Source organism: Zeus faber (genome assembly GCF_960531495.2).
Source record: "Zeus faber genome assembly, chromosome: 6".
Classification (NCBI taxonomy): Eukaryota; Metazoa; Chordata; class Actinopteri; order Zeiformes; family Zeidae; genus Zeus; species Zeus faber.
In genome coordinates, this window is record NC_137201.1 from 8,235,446 (window position 1) to 8,258,166 (window position 22,721).

At 47.6% G+C, this 22,721-nt stretch overlaps 1 protein-coding gene across 1 annotated transcript in view; it reads right to left on the minus strand.

The window, feature by feature from the left end:
- The window catches only part of tbxas1 (thromboxane A synthase 1 (platelet)), a gene marked incomplete at both ends in the record, with an annotated part of 85,413 nt that overhangs the window by 55,962 nt on the left and 6,730 nt on the right, over positions 1-22,721 (minus strand). The window contains one exon of the mRNA XM_080002381.1: positions 1,335-1,428. Coding sequence (XP_079858507.1) covers positions 1,335-1,428 — 94 coding nt within the window. The remainder of the gene's footprint in view (positions 1-1,334; positions 1,429-22,721) is intronic.

Below are 22,721 nucleotides of genomic sequence, written 5' to 3' on the forward strand. Positions count from 1 at the left end.
GCAGGGAGTGGATGAGCGGAGGAGTGACCCACATGTCCGCAGTGGTGGTGGGTGGTGGTGGGGGACCACAGATGTTGTTGTTCCTGCCCATCTGGTTGGAGCCCAGCGGCGGGTATTGATCCCAGGATCTGCCGCTTAGCATCAAATCCATCTTCCCGCCGTTCCCAAACCACCCGTATTGTCCGTTAAGAATACAGAAATGGAGAACGGTGATCCCTCAAATGTTCTGACTTCCGATGTCTTCCGACTTCTCCTCCCTTTTGTTTTGTTTTTTTGGGGTTTTTTTTTTCGGGGCGGGGTCATTCATCAACTGGTAGAATGGGGACATTTTATCTACATGAGAATTCTTCTGCCGCCGAAAGCCCCCGGTTTGCCCGCCCTCGCCGAGGCAGGATTTGCGTCGGGATGGAAATGAAACGTTATTAATTCAGCGATATGAAACACGCCCACTCCCCTCTTCCTCTTTCTCCATATTCATCACAAAACGAATGCAATTATCAATTTGGTTAATCTATTTGGCAGTGGGATGGTATGCAAAAAGTCATTACTTGTGAGCCTTCTTTAATGAACAAATCTAATGAAGTGCAGTAATATCTTGGAGTCAGAAGTTCCCTCACCCTTGGGGGTGTTATGTCGGCATTTTGCGTGTGTGTGTGTGTGTGTGTGTGTGTGTGTGTGTGTGTGTGTGTGTGTGTGTGTGTGTATTACTAAAGTGCTTAACTAGATCCGACATGAGTGGCACCCTTTGCCAAAAGACAAAAGTGCCAGAAGCTGGAAATCCCATGGATGGGTGGAAGAGGTTTATGAGGTGCCATTAATTAAGAAAAATCGGCAATCCTTTTAGTCGTTTAATATAGTTTTGAATTTTAAAGACATTTAGTAAATTATTAAATACACAAACTTTAAAGCGGTAATCCGTCAGATTGTCTTTTTTAAATCCCATATTTGGTGCTATTTTATGTACATGCGCCAATATACGCTGTTTCCATTCCACGCACCAGAAGTGAAATCGCCACCACCTCAAAGGAACATCAAACCAAATCAGTCAATCAGAAGATTGGAGAAAAAACAACATGGAATTCTGATTCTTCTGTGACGATCTGATGGATTGCACTTTAAATCGGGCACCGCATTCTTTATTCAGCGTTAATGTGCTTAATATTTCATTAACTGAGACCTGTTTCCTAGACAATCCCATATATCACATAAAAACACAATGAAACCAGCTCTCGCTCCATTAGCAGAAATAAACTGATTCTCGGACTGAATGACACGTCAGCTTTTGTTTGTCGTTGCAGGTTTTATCAGGGTTTTTTTTCGGAGCGGCACCTTACCTGGCGAAACATGAACATGTTGCCAAAGAAGGGTATCGGCCTGGGATGCCTGATTCCACATCGAGATAGGACGGAGTAGGGCAATACTGAATACCTAGGAGCGAATAAAAGAGCGGGGAGAGCGTGAGAGAGAGAGAGATAGAGAGAGAGAGAGAGAGAGAGAGAGAGAGAGAGAGAAAGATTGTCTCAGTGAGTAATAAATAAAGGCCAATATGAAAAAAGGAGATTTCCAACCGAGATTACCATATGAAATCTCCTGCATGTACGATCTCGCCTCATATAAAAACTCAGTTATAACGGCTGAAGGATTTATTTGCTCTGGGGGAATAAACCTCCTCCTCACACCAACCCCCCCCCCCCGCTTGCTCACTCTCACACACACACACACACACACACAAGCCCCTCCGCTGACTCCTAAAGCCTCCGTCCATGCGTTTCTCATGTACATCGCTGCAGTTTTTCTGCTGACATGCAGCTCGTGGGCCGGGGCGACGGCGTGGGCTTTTTTAAGAGGGGCGGGACGCCGTGCGAGGTCATGCAATACGCTCCGTCCGTCCATCCGTCGGCCGTCGGCTCCGAGTCTGCTTCCTTAAGAATTCTGGGGAGGGGAAGGCTCAGTGGGGGGGTGGATGTCTTGACCGATGGGAGGCCAATTAGCGGACAGGCCCTGCAGCCGCCGGGCTCACAGGCCAGGAGGATCCTAGGCAGGAATGAGATAAAGCTGTTTGACTAAACGCTCCAAAGCATGGGCAGACACACACACACACACACGCAGGCACACACACACACACACACACACACACACACACACACACACACACACACACACACACACACACACACACACACACACACACACACACACACACACACGTGTGTAGCCGCTGGCCCACAGACAGCTGCTCAAACGTCTGGGTAGGGTGTGACCCGACCACGTTTGGCGGACTGCCCCATGATGGAGGTTGGATAGGTGGTTTGGGTCGCTCGTGCGCCAGGCCACTCCCCGGTCGGGAAGGGACCTACAACGTCCCAGTAAGAACACAAGGGGGTAGACATCAGGCTTTGCTGGACTCTGGCTGTCTTTCAGAAGATTGTCCAGTTACGCCTGGTTCTACCCAGGGCTTTGTTGTAGGCATCACGGGTGGAGATTTGATGTGTGCATGGGGATTTTCACACGTATTCGATGGTGTGGCTTGTAATTTGTTACAATGGGAAAAAACTCAAGGTGATGGCTGCGGTAAGTTCCCTCCTGTCACACTTTCTGATTTTGGGTAGGAATTGGCCAGGGTTTGACACTTTGACACACTAAGGGAGGCTGGGGAAGTGCACTCACAGTCACTAGGAAAATGTGAGTGTTGCGTGGCACGCTGTGACGCTGAGGGGTCGTTAGCGGTTCCTACGGTGTCAGGAGTGGAGCAGTCCCCACTGGGGTTTCCTCTGTCCCAGTGGTGTCCCCAACAGATGATTTTCCGCTGGAGCAGTCGTGGGACGATACCCTGAAAACTGATTGCAAATTGGTGCGCCCAGACACTGCGGTGACTCACCCGTATTTCAAAAACACTGCAGCGGTTAATGGCCCGCTTCTACTGGCTGGGCATATTGGGCAGATGTATGTAAATGGTGCGACAAGTGTCTGGAATGCCAATTAGTCAATCCTCCAGCTACACCAACTGCGCCATTGAGGCCCCTCCCCCTAGTTGAGGCGCCATTTGAAAGACTCGGTATGGACGTCATCCAGCCGTTAGCCGCAGTGCCCACAGGTATCCTTTTGCGCTGGCACTAGTGGACTATGCACAGCCGTACCCCGAGGAGGTCCCATGCACAGTATTACAGCCAAAAGTGTGGCGCAGGCACTGAGTCCGGTCATCTCCTGAGTCGGGATTCTGAAGGAAATCCTGACCAACCAAGGTACTTCCTTTATGTCACATACACTTCAGGAACTTTACGAGCTATTGGGCATCAATTCAGAACAGTGTGTACCACCCCCAGACCGACCGTCTGGTAGACCATCTCTGACTAGTAGGCGGTCTGGTAGAGCAGTCCAATGAGACGCTGAAGAACATGGTTCGTAAGTTTGTGCACGACAATAGCTGTAATTAGGCGAAATGGTTGGTGGTTCTATTGTTGGCCGTACAGGAGGTGCCTCAGGCCTCCAAAGGATTTTCCCCCTTTGAACTCCTCTTCAGCAGGAGACCCCGGGGGGTGCCGGACCTAATTAAGGAAAACTGTGAGGAAGGGCCTTGCACCAGTAAGAACGTAGTTCAGTATTTTATGAGCCTGCGTGCAAAGATACACGCGCCGGGGGCCTTTGTCATGGGAGAATAGGCTCCAGGCTCAGGAACGTCAGCACCAGTTGTACGACAGAGGGGCTTGGCTCAAGCAATTTACACCGGGAGACAAGGTGTTAGTGTTGCTCTGTACATCCAGCTCTAAATTACTCACAAAGTGGCAAGGGCCCTGCAGTCGGACAGGGGCAGTCACATTTATCACCCTACTCTCCTAAAGCAGTGGAAGGAGTGGGTGTCCTTGTCTCTGATCAAGTGGGATGAGTTGGGGCCGGAGGCTCCAAAAACGACTGACCCCACCCCGGCTCTTTCCAGTAACCATCTCTCGCCCGGCCAGAGCGCGGATGTCTCCACCATGTGGAGACGACCCCAGGGGTGAAACTACACCCCCGGCCATACCACCTACCCGGAAATAATCGCAAAGTCATGCAGGCAGAAATTAAGGCCATGCTGGACATGGGGTGATAAAGGAGTCTACAAGTGACTGGTGTTGACCCATCGTGCTGGTAGGTAAGCCCGATGGGTCGATCCGGTTCTGTGTAGACTACCGAAAGCTGAATGCGGTGTCAAAATTCGATGCGTCAAATTGTCATCAGAGGCAAAGGAAAAATCGTCTTTCTCCACTCCGCAGGGGTTACACCAACGCTTCCATTCCTGTTGTTTGGGTCCCCAGCCACCCTTCAGAGACTCATGGATCGGGTGCTGCGTCCAGCACGGCATATGCCACCGCCTTCTTAGATGACGTAATTATACATCTCGCCGAGCAGGAATCCAAGTACAGCACCGTGGAGTGCCAGGCCATCAAGTGCGCAGTCAGCTCCCTCTGGTGCTACCTCCCGGGGCCCCATTTCACTCTCTTTTCGGACCACGCCCCGCTGAGTGGCTCCATCGCTTGAAGGACACCAATGCGCGGATCACCCGTTGGTACCTGGCTCTTCAGCCCTTTAAGTTCAAGGTGATCCATAGGCCGGGGGCACAGATGGTGGTAGCCGACTTCCTCTCCTGCTCTGGGGGGTGGGGCTGGGGGCTGGCAGCCGGACAGCACCTCGGTGGGGTCATGTGGCAGATAAGGGGGCGTTGTTAAGCCACGGTCTGCAGGTGAGGGCACTGGCTTCTTCCCAGCTGCCTTATCAGCCTGATTAGCGCTGATTGGTTGGACCTGGCTGGGAGAGTTTTATAATGTATTGTTTAGTCTTACAGTGGGGATCGCGTGGTGCAGGACGCTGACAGCCTGCGGACCAGGCCGCAATCGAGCAGAAATAGCCTTTTATCTTACGTTCCCGATTTTTTGTTTATATTTAACAAAATGTGAATAATTCAGTCCTTAGCATGGCCGTTCAAGACATTCTTTGTGACTTAGTCGCAGAGCCCTGAATCCCCCCGGCAGCTGTTCCCTGTTTATTGAAAGTAAATTAATATTGCACGTGTCACGTGTCACATGTCCAAATTGCACCAATTTTGACAATGAACGTCCTGGGGTCCCCAGCAATACACCCACCAGGTGTGAAATAGATGGGATGAACGGTTGTCGGGATAATCGAAGGAAATGCAGAGGCAGGCAGACAGACAGGCAGACAGACAAACAGACATTCCTGCCTTTACAGTTAGATTACATGTCAGGTGATCGTTATAAAACTTGTTTTCTTTTGTAATTTTTTAGTTGTAATACAGAGATATTACATGTCAGGTGATCTTAATGAATATTGGGCTATTTTGTTTTGTTGTTTTGTCCAAATATTTTGGCCAATTTTTCAATAAAACACGTCTGACATGTTTTTTTCCACCATTATGACCAGTTTTACAGGAAAATAACCACGTTTGATTAAAATACAATCAATTGGTCTATTATTAGACATTTGTTGAATTAATTACAATTCATGTTTCATTCTATATACTTTGTGGAGGAGTTTGTGAATAAAGGGACTGGAGTTGGCGGAACGGGTGTGTGTGTGTGTGTGTGTGTGTGTGTGTGTGTGTGTGTGTGTGTGTGTGTGTGTGTGTGTGTGTGTGTGTGTGTGTGTGTGTGTGTGTGTGTGTGTGTTAGTGGGGACGTGGTGGAACAGGACGCTTTGTGACAATCATCCAAATTGTTACATCCAGTATGTGCAGATCGGGTGACAGCCGGAGCCGATGCTGTGTTCAATGAAAGCTCAGAAATTGTAACTGGTTTTAGTAGTACTGCTGATGTAAAGATGAGTGACAGCACGAACGGATGCTACGTTCCATGGGAACTCGAAAATTTGTAATTGGTGTTGATACCCGTGATACACATGCCCGTTAAAAATGGCACAGTTTAACAAACTGTAAGGACAACTTTGCAATAAAAAATAAGCACCAAATGTGAAAATATAGGCATATTAGAACATCAGGAGGGTCAGCCGAGTCAAGGTTTCTTCAGTCAATGATTTAGTCGTGTTTATGTGGACTGCCAGGCGCCCGGCTCGCATCTCCAGCATTTCCTCTGAAAATGTCCCCAAATAATATCAAAACAGCTGAAAATCCGCCTCAATGAAAGAAAGGTCGCTTTCTGCAAGGGTAATATGGATAAAAAAATTACAGTTAAGAAAAAACAGTTAAAAATTGAATTTTTAACTGGTAATATAAGACAGGCATGGTAGGGTCTAAACACATTAATGGGCCGATCCAGTAAAAAGGGTGACAGTCCTGTAAGTAATACCCCTTTCCCACTGCACCAAAAACCCCGTAACACCCACTAACATCCGGCATTTGTCACCAGTAGGAAAGGAAAAACCCGGGTCTCAGTCCTGGGTGAAATGACCCTGCAATAGACCAGGGTTTATATCAGCTCCCGCTCCGATCGGCTCTCATGTGAACAGGACACCTGGGTCGACACGCACATTTTGGCCCCTTTACCTGCGCGACGCGCATTGAAGTAAATAAATAGTAAATAAATAAATAAACAGAAAGGAATATCTGTGTATCATGCCATCACTTCATATCCCATATAGAATCCAAAGACCAGTTATTGACTTTTTTCCGCATGGGGGACCGTGAAATGTTATGAGTGTGGGGATCACAATGTGGGGACAACAGCGGAGAACCCTCACGCTCCCCGCTGGTCCCCGCTCCCCGCCCCCGAAAGACACCGCCAGCATGGGGTGTCCGTGCGGGTGCGCACCTGCAGCATGGGGTATCCACGCTGCTTCTACTGTAGTGTAAGGTCGTTCATGAAGGATCCATTTCTTTTGAACGGCTCAAAACACTTTTTTTTCCCAGTATCACAGTTTTATGTCGTTGTTTGTTTAAGTTGCCGTCTCCTCTACTGTTTTGCCCCAATCACTCTGGCATCAGGACACGGCCCTTTTCCGGCGTGTTTGTGGTGTCAAACGTGACACACCAGAAAAAAAATGCATTTCCCTGGCAATAGGAAAGATGTCAATCGCCCACCGGCTAATTTTGGAGTGAAAACGGTATAACAGTCAAACCTTTGTTAATGACTTTTTGTTTTTTGTTAATGACAATTTTTATTGTAGATTTCACACTGTGGGTGGCAGGACAGAATGTGATGAGATATGCAAAAATCTCCCTGTTGAGAAATCAATAGTTATTAAAGAGGATAATGTTGCTGCAAGTCCTTTTAAATTGAAGCTGAACAAGACCACTGGCCCAGACGGTTTAAAAGTCTGTCTTCTTAAAGACTGTGCTCCTCAACTAAACTTCATATTTGCTTGAAGGTTGCTTCAGTCCCCCTAGACACACGGATGGAAATTCTCAATAATCAGGCCGGCCTGTGCTAAAGAAGCCGGGTATGCCAAATGATTTTCGGCCTATCACAATAACCTCCATACTGTGTAAAACTATGGAGAGAGTTCTGCCCGGTGACTTGACCACAACTGGGGCCAACTTGCTCGATCCACTCCGGTTCACATATTTTTGCTGAAAATACCACTCAGATTATGTATTCCAGCCATTCTAAAACGTGTCCAATCCACTCTTGTCTGGAAAGGGGCTATTTCAGTGGGAGGAGCCACCCTCACACGAGGCCCCTAGTTCTGTGAGCCAATGGCGTTTGAGCATGGCTTTCACTGATTTGATCTTCTCAGCCCACCAAAATCTGTTTCTGAACAAATTTGAGGCGAAAAATAAGCAACCCAGTTGCTGAATCCTCACTCATAGTTGATCTACAAGGCCTCATCTAAAAGTTTGTTGCGATTTTCGTTGCCGTTCTCCAGGCTTGTGAGAGACACGGGGCGCACCCTGCACCGGGACTCTTGCACGCGGGGATTTTTTTTGTTTCATGTTAACGTTAAAAATAAAAATAAAATTACATTCAATAAAAAAGATACATCCACAATAAAACACACCCTATTTTTAGCGTTATTGGTTTTGTTTGGAGAACCGCACAGCAGATCGGATGTAGCAGATGACCCTAAAGAAATCCGTGATGAGCTGACGTCAGCTCCTACAGAGTAGAAAAAAACCCTTTGAAAACCGAGCGTTCAGAGCAGTGCAGCCTGAGCATTTTGTTCACAGGGATTACTTTGTCATTTGTTGACCTCATGATTTGACACTTTGGCCATGTCTAATATGAACAGCCCACATTGCAACATTATATATGACAGAAAACAAGTAAAAGCATAATAGCTCCCCTTTAATACAGTTACGAAACAGCTTACGTGTCCTAAAGGATATGCCGGGGTTCTATTCGTGGATTTTAGCACAGCTTTTAATTCAATGAAGACACATTTTCTCCCGAAAAGGCTCATTGATCGTTAGTTCTCTGGATCAGAGATTTTCTTTCCTGCTGCCCACGGAGGGTCTGAGTCAAGGGGGAACGTGTCAGACGTGCTCACAGTGAGCGCAGGCTGCCCGCAAGGCCCTGTTCTTTCCATTGTGCTATTCTCTCTTTTTTTGCTTCCACATTTATGATCAATGAGAAATATTTTAGATTGTTTTAGTATGCTGATGACCTGGCCTTGGTGGGCCTCCCACAGAGAACAGCACCTTTTGGTGAAGCTGCCTGTCTGACCCACACCAAGGCCCTTCAAACGCGGCGTCACAGTAGCCAGCTAGAAATCAATGAGCCGAAGACAAAAGCGTTAATTATCTGCACAAAACAAGATTTAAAAATGAGCCAGTTTCACTTGACGGCCAACATGTTGAAAACTGTGGAAAACTTGAAATATGTTGGTTCTTTGGACTGTCAGGTGAGCTTCTCTGAAAATGCAGAGTACCAAGAAATGCTCACAGCAACTTAATCAGTATGTGTTAGAAGTAATGTACAAAACACTTGTCATCGTCCTGCCTGGCACAGTCACTTGAAGCGTAGATTGTGTTAACGGCAAGCAAAATAGTCGGCAAAAACCCTTGACTCGACTTTTTCCAGAAAGGACGAGGAAGAAGGCGGGGAGTATCCTGGCAGATCGCTCCCATCCCCTCTGCAGCCAGTTTGAGCCTTTGAGCTCCGGGAGGCGCTACCAAGTCCCCCTGGCAACTGAAAATCTATTTAACAAGTCCTTCATCCCAAGTGCCATCAATATTCTTAACTCTACAAAGTGATTTGAGATTTAAGCCACATACATTGACAATTTGACATTAACTGTCACAGGTCACATTAACAGATCCACGGATGACGCGGTCTCCCAGGTACCGCACACCACGCGCACGCACCTGGATGGCCGGAAGGGGGCCTATGTGAGAATGCTGTTCATCGATTATAGTTCAGCTTTCAATACCATAGTCCCCTCCAGACTGGCTGTCAAGCTGAAGGAGCTTGGACTGAATACTCCGCTGTGTGCCTGGATCCTGGACTTCCTCTCAGCCCGGCCCCAGGTGGTTAGGGTGGGGAGGCACATGTCCAGCTCCCTCACCCTGAACACAGGATCCCCCCAGGGCTGCGTCCTCAGCACCCTACTGTACTCCCTGTACACACATGACTGTGTGGCCAGGTCCAGCTCCAACACGTCATGTCATCATCAAGTTTGCTGATGACACCGTTGTCGTGGGCCTGATCACGGACTGCGATGAGAAGGCCTACCGCGAGGAGGTGGCTGACCTGTCACTCTGGTGCCAGGACAACAGCCTCCACCTGAACGTCAGCAAAACTAAGGAGCTGATTGTGGACTTTAGGCGTGGATTACAACCAAGGACGCACACACCCTTGGTGATTAATGGGACTTCTGTTGACAGGGTGAGCAGCTTCAAGTACCTGGGAGTCCACATCACAGAGGACTTAACATGGACTTTACAAACAGACACTCTGGTGAGGAAGGCGAGGCAGCGTCTTTACCACCTCAGGCAGCTGAGGAAATTCCGGGTCTCGGTGAGGATCCTCAAGTCCTTCTACTCTGGAGCAGTGGAAAGCATCCTGACAGGCAACATCACTGCCTGGTTTGGGAACTGTACTGCTCAGGACAGGCGGGCCCTGCAGAGGGTGGTGCATTCTGATGAACGTACCACTGGAACTACCCTCCCCTCCTTGCAGGACTTATACACCAGGAGGTGTAGTAGCAGAGCCAGCAGGGTCATGAAGGATCCTCATCACCCCAACAACGGACTGTTCCAGCTGCTGCTGTCAGGCAAGCGCCTCCGCAGTCACACAGCAAGAACAGAGAGACTGAGAGACTGAGTTTTTTCCCGCAAGCCATAAGAACTGTCAATGCTGACCTCACCAGGGGTCCTCACTGAGACACACACATTGGCTCCACTACCTACTGTACTGTATGTAGCACACTGTACCGCATACTGTGTCACTGTTCTGGGTTGTTCGGCGTTACTGTATTGCTGCGCCGTACTGTTGTATACTGTGCTGTTTATCTCACAAACACTACCTCACTTTATCCACATGCCACTTTAATGCACATATCTGTATATACATAAATAGCCTATCCCATATGCATAAGTCTATCCCATATACATAAGTCTATTCCCTTTATCTATTCTGTACCGCCACCTTGCATTACCCTTGAGTTCTTATTTTTTTAATTTTATTTTATTCTATATATTGTTATTTTATCCTATAGTATTCGACTTACTGCATTCTGTTTTAGGAATCAGTTAGTTGGTCTAGTAGAAATTCTTAGGTAGCTACTGTGTTCAGCCTAGGACATACTGCTTGTTATCACCGGGTGCGTTGCATTACATTTCACTGCATATATGTATGAAAGTATGTATATGTATGTGACGAGTAAACCTCTTGAATCTTAAATCTTGAATCTTGAAACAGTGACCTGTCACACAGTAAATGTGACGTGTTTGTTTTACTAACTGCTCGTCGCTCTTTATGTTCTCGTCTCTTATGTTTGGTGAGCCAAAGATCATTTTCCACCCTGGTGGACAATAAAGATGATTCTGTTCTATCTATCCATCGCCTGCTACTTATGTCTATAAATTCACAGTGCACACACACATAATAAATGTACGGCAGGCCCCGAACAAACGCAGAGTGATGTCACACAGCACGTTGCCTTGTGTTACACCTGATGAGGAGAAATGTCATCCTCCCACTTAAAAGGATCCACTAAGCGTTTGATCCGTCTGGCAATCTCCCCCATGTAGTCGAGCCAATCAACATAAAAGAAAAGTCTCATCATCATCATCATCATCCTCATCATCACCTTCATCATAATCATCATCATCTGCAGCAGCATCAAACCCTCCAGCCCTCTCTGAAACTGAAACCCAAAATAGCATTTTTTTTTCACTGCCACTCCGCTCTACCCCCTAATCTCCTCAAGGAGATCCATTACCATATTAATAATGAGATGGGAACCGGTCATAGATTAAAACCCCGCAATAAAGCAGCCTGCCAGGCACTCGTACTGACTGATTTTAATGACAGTGTGGTAATTAGCGACGCACGTGTCGCCTCTGACAGACATACGTCAACTGCCGGGGCGTGGCTCCCACCCGGTGACCCGCTCGTAGCCTAAAGACATGCACGTGCGTACCTCTGCTCATAGGTTGAGTAAGCTGCTGTCTGCCGTACATTATAAATACATATGGAAAAAAAACCAATTAGGCTTATTTAGTTACTATTTGCTGCTTGACTTTGAGTGAAATGACATCACAGAGACATGGACTACAGAGGCAGATCATGGAGGTAATAGTGACGCTATACAGACGCGTGACAAATTAAAGGGAGAACCGGAATAAATGAGTGGAGAAACATAGGAAATGCAGGTGCTTTCACACAGGTGTAGTGCATGATAGGTTTGGGCAATTGGACGATTAGATCAGCAACCGGCGATTGGCTGAGTTCATCGGCAGTTGCTTTTTAGGCGAGTTTTTGGGCAATTTTTGTCCTTTTAATTAGCTAATGTATAAAACTCAATTCAAAGCGTGCACGAATAGGAACCGGTATTCCGCGTCGCCGCTTTAACCACGCCCAGTGGTTTTCTCCCTTTCTGGAGAAATCCCCAAACAGAAGAAATAAATCACTGTGAAACCCGTTGCCAGGTTATTCTGGAACGGGCTTGCTCTCTTTCTTTCTTCCTTTGGTACGGTTCAGTTCGGTTCAGATATTGGAGGAACAAAGCGGCGTTGCAGAGCAAACTCAGACACACGTGTTACCGGGGGATGGGAGGGGGGGGGGGCAGTGCCGATGGAGCCGCAGGCGCCGCCTCCTCCTCCGGGGAGCAGAGACGCAGACCGGGCGTTCTCCGGGATAATGATTTGAACCTTTTATTTTTGATTTTGCTATCCTTTGAAAAACGCCTAATTAAGCGATTGTTTTAACCGAACCTCCGCGCTGCCGCCAGTGAGACCTGGTGCTCCGTTCCGGGCGGCGTTTGCAAAGACGTGCGTCCGGTTGAAAACCAAAATAATCCCACATAGGATTGCAGAGGGAGAAGGAGACAGGGGCGCGTGCATTGGGGCGTCCGTGCTCCGCTCCTGCATTATGGCATGTGTGAAAATGCTGAGCAGATTTTGGATGAAGACGGCAAGGAGAAAAGATCTCCGTGACTTTGAAAGCGGAATCATTGTTGGGACACGGATGTCAGTCATAAAGAGAGCTCAACTGGCTGGTGTTTGAATAGGAACAGTGGCTTAAAAAACATCGGCATTTAGGTCTCTTGGAAAGACGTCAGTATGTAGGTCACCAGATCTCAACCCAATTGAATACCTATATGTACGGGAGATTTTGCTCCCGCGTGTTAGACAGCGCTCTCCACCACCAATATAGTTCCAGAGTGGCACTGAAGCTGTTTTGGTGCCTCGTGCTGGCCCAAAACCTCTCTAGGACACTTACTATGTCACTTACTTAGGACACATACTATGTATGATTTTGTAACAATAACAATAATAACTAACTAAAATCGGATTCCTTGTTCCACCGTCAGTGCCCATTGCGCTCTTACTGTAGGATTCAAATGTGATTCAAAGGTACCCACAGCGGTTTTCTTCAACACTCCAAGGTTCATAGATATCAACGGATGCAAATACTAGACTTCTCCAAACTGATGATGTCACATAGTTAAAAAAGCTGCGAATTTTCCATGTCGCCGTACTATCTTTCATCTCTGTCCAGCCTCCGGTAGGATTGGCCATGGCCTACTCAGTGTAAAAATGTGCTTCTACTTCACAGTAGTTTACTGTCGCTCGGCATGGGAGCTTCCGGCAGAGTTCCACGGCTCTGAGCGACGCAGTGTGCACCTCATATGAGTGTCAGCACGGCAGTCTGGGTGAGAGACGTGCGCCGTCTGCACGGACCGTCTGAGCGTGAAGGCGTGAAAAGAAAGTAAGACTCAAGACTAAAACCAAAAGGTAAGGCATGAGACAAACAGTGTGGAGTTCACGCAGCGTTTACGAAGGTCGAGGGAGAAACAACGGCGTTGGGCGGTTGTGAGTGGAGCTTTTCTGAAAAGGCCGCCGGCAGGGGGTCTCGGCTCCGTCTCTCCCTTGACGGTGTCGCTGGACCCGAAATATCATGCGCATCAGAATATTTCCGCCGCCCCCTCACGACCTTAGGAACTGAGTGATCCCCGTCTTCCTACCGACCGCGTTTGCATGAAGCTTCGTGGCGTAGGAGTCCTGATTTACCCAAACGGATCTATCCCGCTGGAGCGGGAGCGAGTCGCCGTATAAGCTTTGGATGTTCGCCGCCGAGCAACGGGGGCAGGTAAAGCCGATGTATACCCCGCTCTCATTAAATCGCCTCTGGAAACCCGGCGGGCGAGAGAGGGAGAGAGAGAGAGGGAGTGGTGGAAATGGAACGGCGCGAGATTAAATACAACAAGAGGCTCTCGGGGGTCTGGCTCCTAGAGGTGAGAAAAGGTTTGTCTTTCTCCCCATTTGCGAGCAATTTTTGAGTGGAACAACGGCACAGAACAACCTGAGATGAATGTGTGTGTGTGTGTGTGTGTGTGTGTGTGTGTGTGTGTGTGTGTGTGTGTGTGTGTGTGTGTGTGTGTGTGTGTGTGTGCATATATATTGAACATGGGCATGTGTGCTTGTGTATGTGTTTGTGTGTATTCATATGTATGTGCGCGCATATGTGTTTTTGTACATATGTTGACTGGGAGTACATATGAGTCCACTTGTGCATGTGTGAATGTGTGTGTGTGTGTGTGTGTGTGTGTGTGTGTGTGTGTGTGTGTGTGTGTGTGTGTGTGTGTGTGTGTGTGTGTGTGTGTGTGTGTGTGTGTGTATCGCAGCCCATCTGTACATCCTCATGGACGGGAGTAATTGAGTTTTGGAGGACAAGGCTCAGCACCGCAGGGAGCTAGCTGGGGTTACCGAGGGATGAGCCCTGCCTCTCCTTTGCTCTGCTTACATCTCCTTTCTCCTCTCCTCTCTGCTTCGCCACTCCTCTTCTCTCCTCCCCCCATCCTCCACTCTCCCACATTCTCCTCTCCTTCCCTCTGCTCCTCTCCTTTCCTCCTCTACTCCCTTCCTTTCTGCTCTTCTCTCCTTCACCCTCACTCCCTTTCCCTCTTTTCTCTTCTCCTCCACCCCTCTCCTCCTCCATTCTCTGACTTCCTCCCCCCCTTCCCACTCCTCTTCTCTCCTCCTCCCAGCCTCCGCTCTCCGACTTTCTCCTCTCCTCCCCTCCCCTTTCATATGTTCTCATCTCCTCTTCTCTCCTCCTCCCCTCATCTCCTCTCTCCTCTCTTCTCTCCGTCCTCACCTCTCCTCTCCTAGGACCAAACCAGGCAGCATGGGCGGAGCGGGCATGGCCGTCTCAAGGAATAAAAGGGTGGATGAAGGAGAGTCAGAGAGATGGAGAGATAACAAATGAGAGAGAAAGAGAGACAGGGGAGAGCAGCTAACCTCTCTGGCAGACACACCTTCACCACTCCGACTGAGCACTAAGCCGGGCTGGGGGGGCAGAGTACCCCCAGGCTTCTCCGAGTTCAATTAAATTTAACTTACATTTAAATTTAATTTACTTTTTAAGACCTGTTTAATACCACTTAGAATGAAATTTAATGCCAACTTCACGGCCATAATGGCAAAAGTATGAAGGATATGATGGAAAATCGGTATGGATTTTAAATCCCAGAAAATAATAATTTACCAAGTACTTGAATCTAATAAAACATTTTATTATAATACTCACATTATATATTATTATATATTAAATACACATTAGCCTTGTGAGGTGTGTGTGTACTCTAATAACATAAAATGAAAAAGATGTGTATTTGTTGCATTCAGAGCCTCCACCGCTTTCCATGACCTCACATAGCGCTTTTTTTTCCACAAAAGCTCCTATTTGAACTGATTTGAAATTTGCACACTGTGCACATTTGAACAAACTGTTTTTGGTTAAAAAAAATACATAAATAAAATAAATATAAACAAACAAACAAACAAACAAACAAACAAACAAATAAATACTACTACTACTACTACTACTACTACTACTACTGCTACTACTACTACTACTACTACTACTACTAATAATAATAATAATAATAATAATAATAATAATAATAATAATTAATAATAAATATAGCTGCAGGCAGCAATGCAGGAGTCCAGGTTAGTTGCATTAGCCACAAATTCGTTTTCTGGTTTCTGTGAAAAGCAGTCACTTCCTATTGAGCTGAATTACAATTTTCCGAGTTCCCATAGTACACAGCATGAATTCAAACAAATTTTCTAGATTCCCATGGAATGCAGAATTACTTCCTACCAACATGAGTTACAATTTTCCGAATTCCCCAGGGCTGGACAGTAATGGTTGCCTGGTAGAGATTGAGTCAATTGGCAACCATTTTGTGGCCTCTGGTCTCCCCCTTTGGAAACCACTTTTTGACATAAAAAATAGGTACAGCAAACAACAAAACTTGCAACCAAAAATAAATACATTTGTTGCATCAGCGATATTTAAATATTGCTGTTACAGTTCAGCAATTCTCCTGACTTGGAACCAGAACGCTGCATGTGCTTTGGTGCATTTATTCACGTGCTCACCGGTGTTAACAGGCACCAGGGGACGGCAAGAAAACTTATTACAGTCAGGGGCATCCCTGACTGTAATAACAAACAACTCGCTTCAGCGAATGCCACATTTTTTCCACGACAATTTGGGTGACTCCTTTTAGCATCTTTTATTAGAACGATGCCATCCGCGATCGATTAACTAGCGGACTCGTTCTCTGAAATTAAGTTGGATGCAGACACCACACGGACACAAGCGATGCTGCGATCATGGGCTCGGAAGACGGTAATGCGTGTCGGAAGTGATGCGTTCAAGGAACCCGGAAAACCGTCGGCTGCCACCATAAGTATATTCTAGACCTTTGGGGGTGGGGGGTGCGGGGGCAGGTGGACAAGGACGATGAGAGAGTGAAAGAGAGAAGAGGGATGCGAGGGTGACGGAAGAAAAAGGCGGAGGGAATAAAAGCGCCACAGCACGGATGAAGAGGTTAGGCGTGCGTTGTGTGGTTGAACCATTAATAGGGAATAGAAAAAAATGCAAGAGAGAGAGAGAGAGAGAGAGAGAGAGGGAGAGAGAGAGAGAGAGAAGAGGTCAAAACAGGAGATTCAGGAAGTGAACCATTGAGTCATGAAGAAGAAGACCGTGTGAAAGGGGGGTTTAGAACAAGGGGAGGTCAGGAAATGATAGAAACATAAAGAAAGAGAGAGGGGAGTGTGTGTGTATGTGTGTGTGTGTGTGTGTATGTGTGTGTGTGTGTCTGTGTGTGTGCGTGCGTGCGTGTGTGGGACATTTCCAAATGACAAATTCTCACGACAACAGATATTAGAGGGTGTGACAAAATGTCTTATTTTTTTCTATTTATCATTATTTTGGAGCCAGCAGCACTCATGTTATGTGATACGATTCACAGTCAGGCCTATGAGCAAGAGATTAAGGCTAAACAAGAATATTTCTTCATCTTCTTTTAAAACTGACATGAGCAGATATTCCGCACTGCATATAGGAAACGGTTTCTTATCTACTTTTATTAAAATATGAATATAAATCAATACATTTTATAGATATTTACATTTACTGATTCGGCTAATGAATAATTTTATATATCAATCAAATATAAATATATTATTACACACTTTATACTGTGTAATATATCCCGCGACCCTGTGTGCATATCAACAGAGTAAACAGATCATCTAAAAGCAAAGCCGTGTGACAGAACCTGGGGAGGAGACATGACCTCTGACCTTGGTTTAAAGAGACACCAGCTGTCCAGCGTCACCTCTGTCATTTCAATTGCACGGCCCGTTTCCCCCGACTTTGTGCTACATTCATTTAAATAGAGAGAAACACACACAAGGATTAATGGCGGCCCGCCATTCCTGGGGTGACGTAACACTTGTGGCTTTATCGCTTCACGCGCACGGAAAGGACGGAGATATTAAAGGTCCGAGCGGTCAAAAAGACTGTGTTTGAGAAGGACATTTTTTGTTGCTTTCCTATTCTTTTTTTTTTTTTTTTTTTTTTTTTTTAACAAACACAAACAAAACACATTGAGCATATGCGTCCTGTAAAGAGTCTAAAACGCCTCTAATATACATTTGTACATTAAACCGGAATGCATTTCCTTATTAAATCAAACTGTAACTACATATCCACAGACTCCTAATACAAACACAAAAACAAAACCACATCTGACGTGCTAGATATGTATCCTCAATCGAGGCAGTTCAATCAGAAAACATGTTTTTTGTTTGCTGCGTTTCCACTTTTACAGACACCCACGTGTGGCCGGTTGGGGCGGGGGGGGATCGTATAATTAAGTTGGGTTTCAAACAAGAGAATTTCAAACAACATTATGAAGAGCCCACGCCAGATCTCGGGGCTTTTTTAGAAAATTTGCCCCAAAATATACGATCGACGCACCAGAAACACCTACACGCGCTGCAGAAATGCACTCCGTGGCTACAAAGGGGCGAAGTAAAAGGACCAATGATATCAGCTGAAAACTCTAAAACTCTGAAACGGGGGTGGGCGCGGGGCAAGTTGAAGGAGCAGGACTGTTCCGCAACTTGTCATTGACTAGGGTATCAAATAATTCTCGGAGAGTGTGGCCGTCCCGATAAATTGCGGAGAGCGGCGCAGATGTTTTAATTGCTTTGCAGCGCCCGGGAATGCACCGGCGGATTAGCGGTGTCATATCTTATTGCTTTTTTATTGTTAAGTGCCTCATAAAAACCGCATTGATATGTGACCATCGATTTGCGCGAGGCCGGCTAAGCTCCCCCGACAGAGAACATGTGCGTGCAGAGAACACTCGCACACATACAGAAGACAATGGAGATGGCCAGTCCCGTGGAGAAGAGGATGCCAGCATCATATCTAGCAGCCTAAGACACCCCCTCCCCCCCGACCCCCACCCCACCAACCACCCCCAACCCCACTCCACCAACCTACCCCCAACCCCCACTCCACTGAGGCACAAGGCAGAATAGGTGAATGTGCCCAGATGGGCAGTTTGAAGCTGGAGAGGGAGAGAGAGCGTGGAAGGGGGGATTGAAGGAGGAAGGAAGGGAGGAAGAGAGGTGGTAGGTGAGAGAGGGAGGGAGGGAGGGAGGGAGAGAGAGAGGGGAAATGGGATGAGCCCCCATGCTGATGTGTATGGGATGGTGCTGATGATGATGAGTACAAAAATAGCTGTAGCACTCCATGTGTCTTTGAGTATATATACTGTACACAGTATAAATAACCTGCACGGTCTGAACGACCTCAGATCCCCTTCCCTGGAACACATACACACACAGGCTTACGGCAGACGGGGAAGAAAATTATGACCGACCGATCATTTGGATGCTTAGAAAAAGAATCACCGGTTAAAACAACCAGGTCTTCGCCTGCTGGACATCTCTGCCATGAACCACTCCACTGAATAATATGCACCACAGCAACTCACAGCGTTTATCTTGTAATCCCTTATCAGTACTGCTGTGATGTCAGCTCCGGCCGGCTGTTGGAAAACACCAAGCGCACAGACCTGCTCTGGTCAGCGCGGCTTGGCCGCTGATCACGAAGACACTCCAAGCGACGTCTGATCCGAGTGCAGCTCACCCCCCGAAAAAAAAAAAACCCTTTCAGTGGCACTGGTTCTTTATCATTGTGAACCTACTGGAGCACGACAGACAATTTCAATAATTATTCGACCGTGAGCCAAGAGTGAATATTAATTGTTTCTTCTGAGAGGGGCCAGTCCCTTGTCCTGTATGTCATCATCTGGGGTCATCGATCAATCAAGGAAAGATATTGTGGCTCCTACAAAGCCAACGAGCTGCATCGATAACTGAGCCTGCTCTGCCCAGGGACAGATACTCCTCTAGCGAAACGATGCTGTGCCCCGACATACAGGCCTGGAATTAAGGAAAAAAATAACTTAAGCACAGAAATCTCAAAAAGAAAGCACCCATTTAGAAAGGAAAGCAAGGGAAAGGGGGGAGAATAGAGAGTGCGAGCGAGGGACAGAGAGGTTGCGTACACACAGTGATCAATCAGCGGCTTTTTGTCCTTTTGCATGCAAGCTTCCGTCGATGATAAAGGAGGGACGAGCTGACTGTAACCCATTCACTCTCTCAGCCCTCCGCTCCCTCCGCGCAGCACAACAACACAAAGGAAGAATAAACGGCCGCATTCACTCTTGAAAAAATAAATAAATAAATGCATCGCACATAGCAGGATTACAGAAAAGAAATGAGCCCCCTTTAATTCGGACCCTTCTCCTGTTTGAGCCAGCCGCCTCCTTTTTTTGTGGTGGCTGGGGTCAGACAGGATATTTGGAACGCGCTCAGGAAAATAAGAAAATTAAACAACCAAGGAAAAATGTTGTTTATCTCCCGGCCCCGAACCGTTGTTTAAACACACACACACACACACAAAAAAAAAAAAAGCGGAGCCAGAGATTCGGAGCCACGTAAGCGCCGGCGTTCCCCGTGAGCGCCGCGAAGCCAGCTGTGGCGACCAGTCTGGGTGACAGTCAGCAACGCTCCATTGAGCCAACGCAAACAACACCAGGCAGAAATGAGCCGCTGAGACGGGGGGGGGGGCATTGTTTTTGTTTTTTTTCCTGTTAAAGAGATAGGAAAAAAATGACGAGCCAGGAAGAGACAGGTGGTGGACGGAGGGTGGAATGGAATATGGAATATGGAAGAGCAGAGAGAGAGAGAGAGAGAGGGGAGGTGACATTTGTCCATTTTGACCGGGGCTAGAGGGAAAAGAAAGGGACGCGTCAGACCTATTTACCTGCCTCGCCTAATGCATTTCAAATCACTGTGATTCACATCAGGTCCTAGGGCTGCCACCCCTGCTTCTGCTGCTGCATAAAAAAGCACGCCGCCCTGCTTCCTATTCCCATAGAGCACAACAACCTCATTAACAAAAGTGATATTTACAGCCAGCCAGCCTCCTGGCTCTAAACCCGGCTCAGGCTGCGTCTCCCTAAAAGCGCAGGTGACTGAATGGCCGCTGCAGGGCGGCTGAAGAGAGGACAGCCGTCCTGCTGCGCCACAAGAGGCGACGTCCCCCAAAGTCAAACCCGCAAACTTTGGAAACGCTTATTGCCGCAAACAAGGTCATAAAAGCCTGAGCTGGGAGTGGGGGAGACGCCCGGCGGCGCTTTGATGAGATGACAGAACTCCCGTCCTGTCGCTGGAGGACTGTTTCATGTAAGAATGGAGGAGCTGCTTTCATCGAGGCGAATGATAACGACAGGAAAACTGTGCACCTCGAGATGTACTGTCCCCGCAGAACGAGGGAAGAACAGGATGTGTGTACGAAGGGATGAGAGGATGATTCACCCAGTCATTGGCGCAAGTGGCAAAATGGCTGAAATAGTATTCCCTTGGACCCTGCGATCTACAATCATTGACAGACCTCAACCTGGTTTGAACCTCCTGCATTGCGCTTTATTTCATACAGAAAACGACTGGCTGTTCCCTCCGAAGCATTCCAACTTGATCCTCTAGTCACTGGCCGTCCTAGAGCCCATCATCGCGGAAATGGCCTCACGCCAAGGAGACAAGCGGGGGTGATATGATTAGAGGGTGTGATGGATAGACACTCCGACGAGCTCCTGCTCAGATGATAAATAAATAAAGCAAACAGCTCACGGCACGCTGGCCAATGACAAGGCAAGTCAAACTGCGGGAGAGAGGAAGGTGAGGAGGACTGCCGAGTCAGCGGATCTGCCCCACGTCCACTATCGCAGTGATCCCTGTGCGTGTGCATGTGTCTGGGTGTGTTCTCGTGGGCAAGCGTCACGGTGGGAATCTGTTTTGCTGTGTGTGCATGTATCTCATTTTGCCAACGTGTGCATGTGTGTTTGCATGTGCATGTGGGCCTGCGGGGTAGACGTGGTGTGCTGCTTCATGATGCTTGGTTTGGACACCTTAGCAGCAGCTGCTGACTCTCTCATCGGGGGCTTCCTCATCATCTGTGCATCGTCGGGATCCGTGATGATGCCGAAACAGCACGCTCGCTGAGCAAACAAACGAACAAACTGACCTCACACTTGCAAAAGCCCGATTCCATCTGCCGAGCAACGAGTTCTCCATGCCGATGAAGAACTCGACGTCGGCGCTGGTCGGATTGATATTTGCGACTAAGTATCGCTTCAGAAGCCAGCTGCTGATTCCAGAAAGAGACGCCGCTGTGATTTATAGATTTAATCCCCCCCATAGGTGGCCAGTGGACTTGGTTCGAATGAAACTCGTTGGTTTGGACGTGACGTGGAAAGCCCGTTAAGCTGCTCCACGTGGGGACGAGCATATGGATTAGCGAGCTGCGTGCCAGCGCTCCAGAACAATCTGGATGGAGCATTGACCGTTTTATCGCCATCTGGTACTGCACGAGGAAGACGCGCTCAGCAGCTTGCGTCCCCGTGGGACGAGCAGCCACGCCTTCTATCGGGGAGCTCCTCTGGAAGGCAGAGGAAAAAACACCTCTTTTGCGGCGCTTCCATCCAGTACATGTTTGCAGTACTTATTTCTTTTGGTGTCATCCGAACACCATCATGCGCGACAACTTACCCTATAAATCTCCGGTGATAACTAACGCAATTTAAGACGAGTCGTAAACCGCTTTATTGCAGTTCCTGACCGGCGATTCACTTCATCCACGGCCGAGGCGGGACACTTTTCACCGTTCCAAGTCCACTTTGCTCAGGTATCTCCTCGGGTCCCACCAGTTCCCAGCGCCAGTAAATGGAGCCCTGCTTTGGCTACACATCAAGCCCCAGAGCTCATTTAGCGACGCGTGAAAGCCCAAAACTGGCCGAGGGAACCTCGTATGCTGAGAAGAAGGGAACACACAAAACAAAAAATAAACAAAACAGGAGAGGAGCTGATCAGAGGGAGGGTTTCGGTCGGTCTCGATTTCTGGGTGCATTGCATTTCAGGCAATATTTGCAGACGCCATCAGCTGAGCTTATCAGAAGGACTCTGTGAAGGAGGAGACGGGTGGTTTTCTGGCTGAATCATCGACTGCCCCGGAGCTGAGGAAGAAGCAAACAACTCCCTCCGCTCTCTATTCACAGAGCTTCCAGTTCTTCTCCTGGAGAAAAACAAACAAAAAACGGGATATCGAGAGGAGCGGTGAGCGAGTGAGTTGTCAAGCAAGCCACACTTTGTCCAACTTAAAGCACAATGAATGGTTACTTTATTTCTGATTGACTTATGATTCCTTTAAAAAGGTTCGGATTCAGTCATTGAC